The sequence below is a fragment of the Myxine glutinosa genome, chromosome 4, assembly GCF_964187855.1.
Source record: "Myxine glutinosa chromosome 4, kmMyxGlut1.1, whole genome shotgun sequence".
NCBI classification, from domain to species: domain Eukaryota; kingdom Metazoa; phylum Chordata; class Myxini; order Myxiniformes; family Myxinidae; genus Myxine; species Myxine glutinosa.
In genome coordinates, this window is record NC_136264.1 from 1,732,004 (window position 1) to 1,744,456 (window position 12,453).

The 12,453-nt window shown below is 44.5% G+C and overlaps 1 protein-coding gene across 4 annotated transcripts in view; it reads right to left on the reverse strand.

Annotated features, from left to right (window-relative positions):
• LOC137424391 (serine/threonine-protein kinase PAK 3) overlaps positions 1-12,453 on the reverse strand; it is a 110,695-nt gene that overhangs the window by 1,829 nt on the left and 96,413 nt on the right. For all 4 annotated transcript variants that reach the window (XM_068111798.2, XM_078775374.1, XM_068111797.2 and 1 more), the window contains exon 14: positions 5,013-5,150. In XM_068111798.2, the coding sequence (XP_067967899.1) occupies positions 5,013-5,150 (138 nt within the window). The remainder of the gene's footprint in view (positions 1-5,012; positions 5,151-12,453) is intronic.

Sequence of the window (12,453 nt, forward strand, 5' to 3'; positions counted from 1 at the left end):
AGCTCTTGCCACTGTTAATAATAATAATAATAATTCATTTATTTTGTATAGCGCTTTTCCAGAAGCCCAAAGGCGCTTTGACAGAGTGGCAAACATAATGCATAACAATACATGAACAATACATAACAATACTGTTGATGTCAAAGTGCACGAGTCTACCATTAGAAAGAGGCTGCACAAATTTGATCTACATGGGAGGTGTGCCAGGAGGAAACCTTTGCTATCCAGAAAGAACATCAGGGCAAGATTAAAGTTTGCCAATGAACACCGAGGCAAAGACCAGCACTTCTGGAACAATGTGCTCTGGACAGATGAGTCAAAGGTAGAGCTATTTGGCCACAGTACCAGAAGACAGGTTTGGCGAAAACCAAAGACAGCATTTGACCACAAGAACCTGATACCAACTGTAAAGCATGGCGGTGGAAATATTATGGTTTGGGGCAAATTTTCTGCATCAGGGCCTGGGCAGCTCACCATCATAGAATCCACGATGAATTCTTCATTGTACCAGAGGGTGCTTGAGGATAATGTGACGCCATCTGTCAGAAAGTTGAAGCTCAACCGAAGGTGGACCTTGCAACATGCCAATGACCCTAAACATACCAGTAAATCCACCAAGGAATGGCTGAAAATAAAGAAATGGAGGGTTCTGGAATGGCCAAGTCAAAGCCCGGATCGAAATCCCATCGAGATGTTGTGGGGGGATTTGAAACGAACTGTGCATGCCATTTCCCGTGTGTACCCCGGTTTCGATTAGGTACACCGTATCCCTGCGTGTCGTAAGAGGCGACTAAAAGGGTTGACGTCAGGAAGGGCATCCGGCCATAAAAACATTGCCTCAAAAAGAGAACCATGACAATTACGACGACATATGGGCAGGGTACAGCCCCAAGTCGTGGGACATGAAGTGGGACAAACTCAAGCTGGTGAACCCGATCGAAGCAAGGGTGGAAATCACTCCATTTATGACGACGAAACGTCTGATGCCCGACGTGGAGATCGGTTTCTGAGGTTTGGGACATGGAATGTAGGGACAATGACTGGGAGATCAGGAGAAGTGGTGGAAGTATTGGTCAGAAGAAGAGTGGACATATGTTGTGTGCAGGAGATGAGATGGAAGGGAAGTGGTGTGAGAATGGTGAAGGGTAGGCAGGGACAGAAATACAAGTTTGTGTGGCAAGGGTGCCCGGAAGGCGTGCATGGTGTTGGTGTCCTGTTTTCTGAGGAGTTTGTAGACAGTGTGGTGAGTGTGACGAGAGTGAGTGAAAGGTTGATGATGGTGAAAATGATGATTGGAAAGCACTTGGTGAACGTCATCTCGGGATATGCTCCGCAGGTTGGTCAGAGCGATGAAGAGAAGGACCAGTTCTGGTGTGCAATGGAGAAGCTGATGGAAAACGTGAAAGATGAGGAAGTTGTTGTGGTAGGAGGAGACCTAAATGGACATGTGGGAAGGAGTATGGACGGTTTTGAGGGAGTTCATGGGGGTTATGGATATGGTGTGAGAAATGGAGAAGGTGAAAGGATTTTGAATTTGCTGATGGAGCTGATTTGTTGATTTGTAATACTCAGTTCCAGAAAGAGGATAATAAGCTTGTTACATACACGTCAGGTGGGTCGACAACAACCGTTGACTACCTGCTGGTGCGTAGGCAAGATAGGGGGCACCTCCGGGACACAAAGGTGCTCCCGGGGGAGGAGGCTGTTTCACAGCACCACTTGGTTGTCTGCGACATAAGGGTGAATGGTGCGAGGAGAGCTCGGCGGGTGAAGTACCAACCGAGAATGAAGGTGTGGAGGTTGAAAGAGGTGACAGTGAGGGAGGCATTAAAAGAGAGGCTGAGTATGGTAGAGGATGATGTGGTTGAGCTTGAAAGTGGTTGGATGTCAATGAAAGATAGTCTGTTGGGAGCCGTTGGTGAGGTACGTGGATGGACAAAAGGACCACCGAGGCACTCGGAAACATGGTGGTGGGATGATGAAGTTGGAAAGAAGATTGACGAGAAGAGGAAGAAATTCAAGGAGTGGCAGAAGGCGAAGGGTATGGGGGCAGAAAAGGCAGAGCATGAAAGTTATAAGGCAGCCAAAAGGTTGCAAAGAAAGAGGTAGCAAAGGCGCAGGAGGCATGTAGGAAAATGTTCGGAGAACGCTTGGATTCGGAAAAGGGTCAGAGAGCGGTATTCAGGATTGCAAGGCAGATAGCGAAAGAGAGGTGTGATGTGATGGCGGTGAGTTGCTTGAAGGATGAAGTGGGACAAATCGTTGTGGACCCAGATGGAATTAAAGGAAGATGGAAGACATATGGAAATACTGTTGAATGCAGAGAATGAATGGGATGGCAACATAGAGAGTAACCCAGTTTTAGGACCGGCAGAGAAGATAACCGAGAAGGAAGTTGAGGAAGCGATAAAAGCAATGAAGGGTAGAAAAGCGGGAGGGCCGACGGGAGTTGTGGGAGATATGTTGAAGGCAGCAGGAAGTTGGGGTGTGAAGAGAATGACAGAGATCTGTAATCTGGAGGTGAAAGAAGGCCGCATTCCAGTGGTTTGGGAACTGAGTACCCTCGTCCCTCTATACAAGGGGAAAGGTGACCCTCAAGAGTGTGGCTCGTACCAAGCGATAAAGTTATTGGAGCATGGAATGAAGGTATTGGAAAGGGTGTTGGAGAGGAGGATAAGGAAGAAAGTGAAGATCGACGAAATGCAGTTTGGATTTATGCCAGGAAGAGGAACGACAGACGTGCTTTTTATTGTGAGGCAGTTGCAGGAGAAGTACATGGAGAAGAGGAAGAAGTTGTTTTTTGGGTTTGTTGATCTGGAGAAAGCATTTGATAGGGTTCCACGCAAAGTATTGACATGGGCATTGAGGAAGTTAGGAGTGGAGAAATGGTTGATCAGAGTAGTGATGGCAATGTACAAAAGAGCGCGCACAGCTGTAAGGACGAAGGACGGGAACAGTGGTGAGTTTGAGGTGAAGGTAAGAGTGCATCAGGGGTCAGTACCAAGTCCACTGATATTTGTAGCTGTGTGGAGGTGCTGGCTCGGAACGAAAAGGAGTTGTTGTATGCAGATGATCTGGTGTTGATTGCAGAAAGTATGGATGGACTGAAGGAAAAGATGAACAAGTGGAAGGAATGTATGGAGACAAAAGGTCTGAAGGTGAATATCGGAAAAACGAAGGTGATGGCAAGTGGTAAAGCATGTGGTGAAGTGGCAAGAACTGGGAAGTGGCCCTGTGCTGTGTGTAGGAAGGGTGTCGGACTGAACTCTATTCGATGTACAATGTGCGCTGAGTGGGTTCATCAAAAATGTCGTGGTCTGAGAGGGTCATTAACCAGTGTGGCAGCTACACTCAAATGTAAGGTGTGCACAGAGGGAGCTGCAGATGGAGGAAATGTCGAGTTGGAGACAGCGTGAAGCTGGAAGGTGTGAAAACATTTTGCTACCTAGGAGACATGCTGAATGGAGAAGGTGGATCAGACTCGGCAACGGTTGCTAGAGTGAGAGGTGCATGGAAGAAGTTTCGGGAACTGGGTGGCGTGCTGATGATGAGGGGAGTGTCGTTGAAGCTGAAGGGAAAGGTGTATGCTGCATGTGAGAAGTGTTATGATTTATGGGAGCGAGACATGGGCAATGAACGTAGAGCAGCAACGAAGGCTGGAAAGGGTGGAAATGCGAATGGTTCGGTGGATGTGCGGAGTATCGTTGAGAGAGAGGAAGACAAATGATGAAAGGTGAAAGATGATGGGAATAGAGCCTGTGATTGATGCTGTGAAGAGAAACAGGTTGAGATGGTTTGGTCATGTGTTGAGGAAGGATGAAAGTGATGGTTGAGAAGAGTGATGGAAATGAATGTCGAAGGAAGTAGAGGACGGGGAAGACCGAGAAAGACTTGGCTAAAGATGGTGGAAGAAGAAATGCGGGCAAGGGGGTTAGGTTAACAAGGAGAGATGCAGAAAATAGGGCAAAATGGAGAAGATTGTCATTGGGACCACAAGGCTAACCCCCGCTATCGCAGGGAAAATGGCCTTGAATGCCTGTTATTTGTGTGTTGTTGTGCATGCTGTGCAACAATTTTTTGTTGAATAAATTATTGCAAAGTCAATTTGTCATTGTTTTTTGTTCAATTATATCACCTTTATCCATCAATATTGTTGAAATGAAGATCAAATAGCTGTATGTTGAAATATGTTGAAAAAGTCAAAACTTTACACGGGGTGTACTTACTTTTTCCGGTGACTGTATATACACACACACATGTATAAACACACATACACACACACACACAAACAAACACACACACACACACAAACACATTGGCATGCACACCTACACACACATATATGTATATACATACACACACACACACACACATGGACACACACGGACACACACACACTCACATATATGCATACACACATATACATACACACACACATACATATACATACACACACACTCACAAACACACACACACACACACACACACACACACATTTAATTAATTGTACAGTATCGGTTGTTCCTAAACTTAAATATAAATAATTTAAAGGATTGTTGTAAATGATGTTAGTTTCACAACATCCCATACTCAACTTTATTTAAATTGTAAACCTCAAACATAGTTCCTCCACCTAAAGCAAGAACCTTAACCCGTAAGCAATTGACTAGTTCCCCGACTGCATGGATCATCAGCTGGGCACCGTTCTTCCTCGAGGTTTCGATCCTTTCAGGTCGAGTTTTCGATTAACACACACAAACGCATGGACATACACACACAAACACTGTCACATGCATACACACCCATATACATACACACACACATATATATATATATATATATACATATACACACACACGGACACACTTTATTGCTTTTTCTTTTCTAGCATGAGCACACCAATCAGCACCATGTCAGTTTGCTACCTATCGTGTTCACTCGATTCCAGTTTCTTTCGTTTCTATTCCATAAGGCAAAAGTCACGGTTTACTTTGAGTACCCAAATATCGCACCTGCAGGAGATCGCGCGCAGATCCACGTCTCTCGACGTCCATCTCCAGGCAGCAAGAAAGGAAATCGCGGAAGATCGAGGACAGTTTCTCTGGATTCTGTAGCTCCGGGGTTCCATTGGTCGCTATTAGGTACAAAGCCTGATGAAGAGAGACATTTTTACACCTTCAACGTTCATATATCAGGTTGATGATCTGGGTAGTTGCAATATCTCTGAGCAGGCACTTCATGCTTGCTTTGAAGAAGGGAACCAACCCTTCAATCTTTCTCTTAGCATCAGACGCCGAACTAATCTCAAGCCAACATGTCGTCATTCTATAATAGCTCGTGGTGTCTTACTGGAGTTGTCTATACTGTCGTGTGCTTCCCCTCGGTGAAGACCGGGAAATCACGGATAGCCAAAGCCAGCTTTAACTCCAGAGGTGTTCAGTTCAAATATGCGGATTTTACTATACACGCGCGGGAGGAAGAAAGAAAAAGTAGTCAGGTTCACTATGTTAACAAATATAATTTCTTTCAAAATTTTGGGATTAGCAAACCTGTACATTTTTGGAATCTTCAGAGCATGGAGAATCTGAAAATCAATGTTGGCATTTGCACAGACACCTGCATGGCCGCCATTTTGGATTTTGAAAATGGCCGCCATAAAATACATATTTTGCGCGATCTCGGCTTCTAGTCAACCTAGAGACTTAATTAAATATGCTAATCCTATGTTTTCTGGGTCAAGGAATCCAATAAAGGCCTCAAAATAGTGCTCAGGATTATAGAAAAGCAACAAACAAAGGTAATTGAAAACCATTGTCTTTATATTTGTGATATAACTATTACATAATACATGATATTGCAAGTCCTTTGAAGTTATAGGTTGTTATAGGAAGTTATAGGTTGTTATAGGTTGTTATAGGAAGTATCAGATTGAACTATAAGTCCGATACACAGGATCTACGAGGTCTATACCGTTCAGGAATATGCTTTTACAGATCTTCATCACTGTCCTGAGTGTCATTTTCGCAAAGGTGTCTACGCAAATGTAAACATTAATTTTTGGATTCCTCATGCTCTGAATATTCCAAAAATGTATAGTTTTGCTGATATACCAAAATTTTGAACGAAAAAACATAGTGAACCTGACTAAAGAAGCAGCTGGAAGCTTTTACCTGACGCGATCCGCCAAGCAGTCTTCAACCCTGCAAAAAGTAACTCAAACAGGAACGGGTTTAAAATATACAGGGAAAAATAATACAGGGCTTTATTGCCACGGATGCCGATAATACAAAATAAAACGCGCGATAACTAAATAATGTCCTAAATTGGGACGTCCCCACACCACAGACGCAGGGAGAATATATGAAAATAAAAATGCCGTGTGTGTGTGTGCGTGTGGGGGGGCTTTGCTCAACCAGCGGAAATGGATGGCGTTCTCCTCAGCAATGGCGCCGTCCCAGGCTGTTGGCGGGAACGACCGCACGTCCTTGGCGCGCGTGCACGCTATGCAGGCCCCACCGTCCGTCTCGAGCGGCAGGCGTGCAGCTTGTCTCCCAGCCGCATTGATAAGACCCCGCTCTTCACTCGTCAAAGGAACACCGTCAGCTGGAGTCGATGCAGAGGTGATCGAGTGGGGCAAGCGGTCGAGGTAGAGGAATCACGAGGGCAGTAGGGAATGAGGTCCGGCCACGAAGGGATCCAAAACGAGAGAGGAAAATGCCAGCCAGCCGTGGTTTGTACGTCCTGTGTCTCGACGTCATCGGTCCTCCCTTCCAATCAGTCCGTCGCCTCTCGACCTCTAGAATGTTCTTCCCACGTCAGTCCTTCACCATTGGCCGAGCGCTTTGCACTCTCCTCCTCATGCCATCGGTCGGTGGCCAATCAGTCCGTCGCTTCCTTCCACCAATCAGCGGGTCGCTCCTTGCTCTGCCCCTGGCCAATCACAAGTCCTTCCTTACTCTGGCCTTTCATTGGTGTGATCTCCCCATCAAACCCCCTCAACCAATCCGTCACGAGGTGGGCATGGCCTCAGCCTGCCTGAGCAATGTTTTATCACCATGTTGGTGCAATGGATAAATCACAAGGTCTCACGCACAGGGGAATTAACATAATCCCTACTCTAGTTAACACAAGGCCATCCTTGTATGACCACAAATATACACTTAATCCGACATCCGGGCTAAACAGGTCCTCCACTGATGTACATCAAAATGGTTCTTCCTACCCCCAATCATCAGATCATCTACCTATGCAGATCTACCTGAATCTATATATCACTCTACCCCAAAATTCATAACTATACATTTCCCTTTCTCCTCTCTCTCCATTAATTTATTAACGATAAAATATCGGTATTCCTTTCGGCTTACAAAGTATTAATTTATTAACTATAAAATATCGGTATTCCTTTCGGCTTACAAAGTATTAATTTATTAACTATAAAATATCGGTATTCCTTTCGGCTTACAAAGTATTAATTTATTAACTATAAAATATTGGTATTCCTTTCGGCTTACAAAGTATTAATTTATTAACTATAAAATATCGGTATTCCTTTCGGCTTACAAAGTGTTAATTTATTAACTATAAAATATTGGTATTCCTTTCGGCTTACAAAGTATTAATTTATTAACTATAAAATATCGGTATTCCTTTCGGCTTACAAAGTATTAATTTATTAACTATAAAATATCGGTATTCCTTTTGGCTTACCAAGTGTTAATTTATTAACTATAAAATATTGGTATTCCTTTGGGCTTACAAAGTATTCATTTATTAACTATAATATATCGGTATTCCTTTCGGCTTACAAAGTATTAATTTATTAACTATAAAATATTGGTATTACTTTCGGCTTACAAAGTATTAATTTATTAACTATAAAATATCGGTATTCTTTTCGGCTTACAAAGTATTAATTTATTAACTATAAAATATCGGTGTTCCTTTCGGCTTACAAAGTATTAATTTATTAACTATAAAATATCGGTATTCCTTTCGGCTTACAAAGTATTAATTTATTAACTATAAAATATTGGTATTCCTTTCGGCTTCCAAAGTATTAATTTATTAACTATAAAATATCGGTATTCCTTTCGGCTTACAAAGTATTAATTTATTAAATAAAAAAAATTGGTATTCCTTTCGGCTTACAAAGTATTAATTTATTAAATATAAAAAATTGGTATTCCTTTCGGATTACAAAGTATTAATTTATTAATAGTAGAATAGTGTTACCTTGTATGATGGGAGCCCACCCATCATACTTCCCACCTCACTCCGACATGCTCTGGGGTTCAATCTCCGTCTACCTCTTTTTTTATACCTCCGCAGTCGAAGTTGCTGGAGGTATTACGTTTTCAGGTTGTCCGTCCGTGATAGGTTTTCGTTACTGTGATAACTTGAGAACGGCTGAAGGGATCAAAGTCATACTTGGTACAGGTATGTATAATGCTGCGGGATAAATAAACGGATTTTAACCCCACGATGAAATCCATTTATCTATATTCGTTTACCGTTTCGTTTACATCATTATACAGACCTGTAATAAACAGATTCGATTGTGGGGTTAAGAGGGCGGAGGTAGGTCCCGTTAGGTAAAAATTGTGTTGCTGTATTAACTTGTGAACGAGTGATGGGATTTGGACCAAACTTGGTATACCGTATGTATGTATATAATATGACCCTACTGCAAAGCCGCAATGAGCCGGCGAAGCCAAAGTCTCTATTGAACTTTTTCGAAATTTTTTATGCATACTTCCGCATCCGCAAGATGGCGGCCTCCATGGAGCGATTTGGTGCGTCAAAGCTTCGAAATTCTCAAAGGATTCAGCAAAATCTGGCTTTTCAACATAATACGCATTCATTCACAACACCGGCTTCGCCGGCTATTATGATGCAGAGATGAACTGATTAGATGTCAGCATCCAGAGGTCAAAGGTGAGAGGTCATGTCAGGTAAAATTCTGATACTTGAGATGGAAGAGTGCCATTCTAGTTACCCTGCGCTCGCGAAGCAAAAAGCGGGGTGAAGCATTCAGTTGCTTATGTACGTGTGCCGTGTGCCGTACATGTCAGCAAACAACAACAACATGCATTTTAAAAGGCCATTTTCCCTGCTAGAGCGGGGGTTAGCCTTGCGGTCCCCATGACAATCTTCTCCATTTTGCCCTATTTTCTGCATCTCTCCTTGTTAACCCCCTTGCCCGCATTTCTTCTTCCACCATCTTTAGCCAAGTCTTTCTCGGTCTTCCCCGTCTTCTACTTCCTTCTACATTCATTTCCATCACTCTTCTCAACCAGTCACTTTCATCCTTCCTCAACACATGACCAAACCATCTCAACCTGTTCCTCTTCACAGCATCAATCACAGGCTCTATTCCCATCATCTTTCGCAATTCATCATTTGTCTTCCTCTCTCTCAACGATACTGCGCACATCCGTCGAACCATTCGCATTTCCACCCTTTCCAACCTTTGTTGCTGCTCTACGTTCATTAACCATGTCTCGCTCCCATAAATCATAACACTTCTCACACATGCAGCATACACCTTTCCCTTCAGCTTCAACGACACTCCCCTCATCATCAGCACGCCACTCAATTCCCGAAACTTCTTCCATGCACATCTCACTCGAGCAACCGTTGCCGAGTCCGATCCACCTTCTCCATTCAGCATGTCTCTGAGGTAGCAAAATGTTTTCACACCTTCCAGCTTCACGCCGTCTCCAAGATCCAACTCAACATTTCCTCCATCTGCAGCTCCCTCTGTGCACACCTTACATTTGAATGTAGCTGCCACACTGGTTAATGACCCTCTCAGACCACTACATTTTTGATGAACCCACTCAGCGCACATTGTACACTGAATGGAGTTCACTCCGACACCCTTCCTACACACAGCACAGGGCCACTTCCCAGTTCTTTCCACCTCACCACATGCTTTACCACTTGCCATCACCTTCGTCTTTCCGATATTCACCTTCAGACCTTTTGTCTCCATACATTCCTTCCACGTGTTCATCTTTTCCTTCAGTCCATCCATACTTTCCGCAATCAACACCAGATCATCTGCATACAACAACTCCCACGGTAAACCCTCCTTTACGTTCTGAGCCAGCACCTCCATCACAGCTACAAATAGTAGTGGACTTAGTACCGACCCCTGATGCACTCCCACCTTCACCTCAAACTCACCACTGTTCCCGTCCTTTGTCCTTACAGCTGTGCGCGCTCTTTTGTACATTGCCATCACTACTCTGATCAACCATTCCTCCACTCCTAACTTCCTCAATGCCCATGTCAATACTTTGCGTGGAACCCGATCGAATGCTTTCTCCAGATCAACAAACCCAAGAAACAACTTCTTCCTCTTCTCCATGTACTTCTCCTGCAACTGCCTCACAATGAAAAGTGCGTCTGTCGTTCCTCTTCCTGGCATAAATCCAAACTGCATTTCGTCGATCTTCACTTTCTTCCTTATCCTCCTCTCCAACACCCTTTCCAATACCTTCATTCCATGCTCCAATAACTTTATCGCTCGGTATGAGCCACACTCCAGAGGGTCACCTTTCCCCTTGTATAGAGGGACGAGGGTACTCAGTTCCCAATCCACTGGAATGCGGCCTTCTTTCACCACCAGATTACAGATCTCTGTCATTCTCTTCACACCCCAACTTCCTGCTGCCTTCAACATATCTCCCACAATTCCCGTCGGCCCTCCCGCTTTTCTACCCTTCATTGCTTTTATCGCTTCCTCAACTTCCTTCTCAGTTATCTTCTCTGCCGGTCCTAAAACTGGGTTACTCTCTATGTTGCCATCCCATTCATTCTCTGTATTCAACAGCATTTCCATATATCTTTTCCATCTTCCTTTAATTCCATCTGGGTCGACAACGATTTGTCCCACTTCATCCTTCAAGCAGCTCACCCCCATCACATCACACCTCTCTTTCGCTATCTGCTTTGCAATCCTGAATACTGCTTTCTGACCCTCTTCCGAATCCAAGTGTTCTCCGAACATTTTCCTACATGCCTCCTGCGCCTTTGCTACCTCTTTCTTTGCAGCCTTCCTGGCTGCCTTATAACTTTCATGCTCTGCTGTTTCTGCTCCCGTACCCTTCGCCTTCTGCCACTCCTTGAACTTCTTCCTCTTCTCGTCAATCCTCTTTCCAACTTCATCATCCCACCACCATGTTTCCGAGTGCCTCGGTGGTCCTTTTGTCCATCCACATACCTCACCAACGGCTCCCAAAAGACTAGCTTTCATTGACATCCAACCACTTTCAAGCTCAACCACATCATCCTTGACCCTACTCAGCCTCTCTTTTAATGCCTCCCTTACTGTCACCTCTTTCAACCTCCACACCTTCATTCTCGTTTGGTACTTCACCCGCCGAGCTCTCCTCGCACCTTTCACCCTGACGTCGCAGACAACCAAGTGGTGCTGTGAAACAGCCTCCTCCCCCGGGATCACCTTTGTGTCTCGGAGGTGCCCCCTATCTCGCCTACGCACCATCAGGTAGTCAACGGTTGTCGTCGACCCACCTGACGTGTATGTAACAAGCTTATTATCCTCTTTCTGGAACTGAGTATTACAAATCAACAAATCAGCTCCATCAGCAAACTCCAAAATCCTTTCACCTTCTCCATTTCTCACACCATATCCGTAACCCCCATGAACTCCGTCAAAACCATCCATACTCCTTCCCACATGTCCATTTAGGTCTCCTCCTACCACAACAACTTCCTCATCTTTCACGTTTTCCATCAGCTTCTCTATCGCACACCAGAACTTGTCCTCTTCATCGCTCCGACCAACCTGCGGAGCATATCCCGAGATGACGTTCACCAAGAGCTTTCCAATCATCATTTTCACCATCATCAACCTATCACTCACTCTAGTCACACTCACCACACTGTCTACAAACTCCTCAGAAAACAGGACACCAACACCATGCACGCCTTCCGGGCACCCTTGCCACACAAACTTGTATTTCTGTCCCTGCCTACCCTTCACCATTCTCACACCACTTCCCTTCCATCTCGTCTCTTGCACACAACATATGTCCACTCTTCTTCTGACCAATACTTCCACCACTTCTCCTGATCTCCCTGTCATTGTCCCTACATTCCATGTTCCAAACCTCAGAAACCGATCTCCACTTCGGGCTGTACCCTGCCCACATGTAGTTGTAATTGTCATGGTTCTCTTTTTGAGGCAATGTTTTTTTATGGCCGGATGCCCTTCCTGACGCCAACCCTCTTAGTCGCCTCCTACGACACGCAGGGATACGGCGTACCTATTCTTATCCAGGGTACACACTGGGAAACGTTTAAAACATGGAAATCCTGGGGGGGTGGGGGGGGGGGGCGGGATCACCGCTGCGGTTTAAACATATTTAAATAAATATTTAAACAAAACCATGAAAACAATCCGGGAAAAGTCTCTAAGTGAGA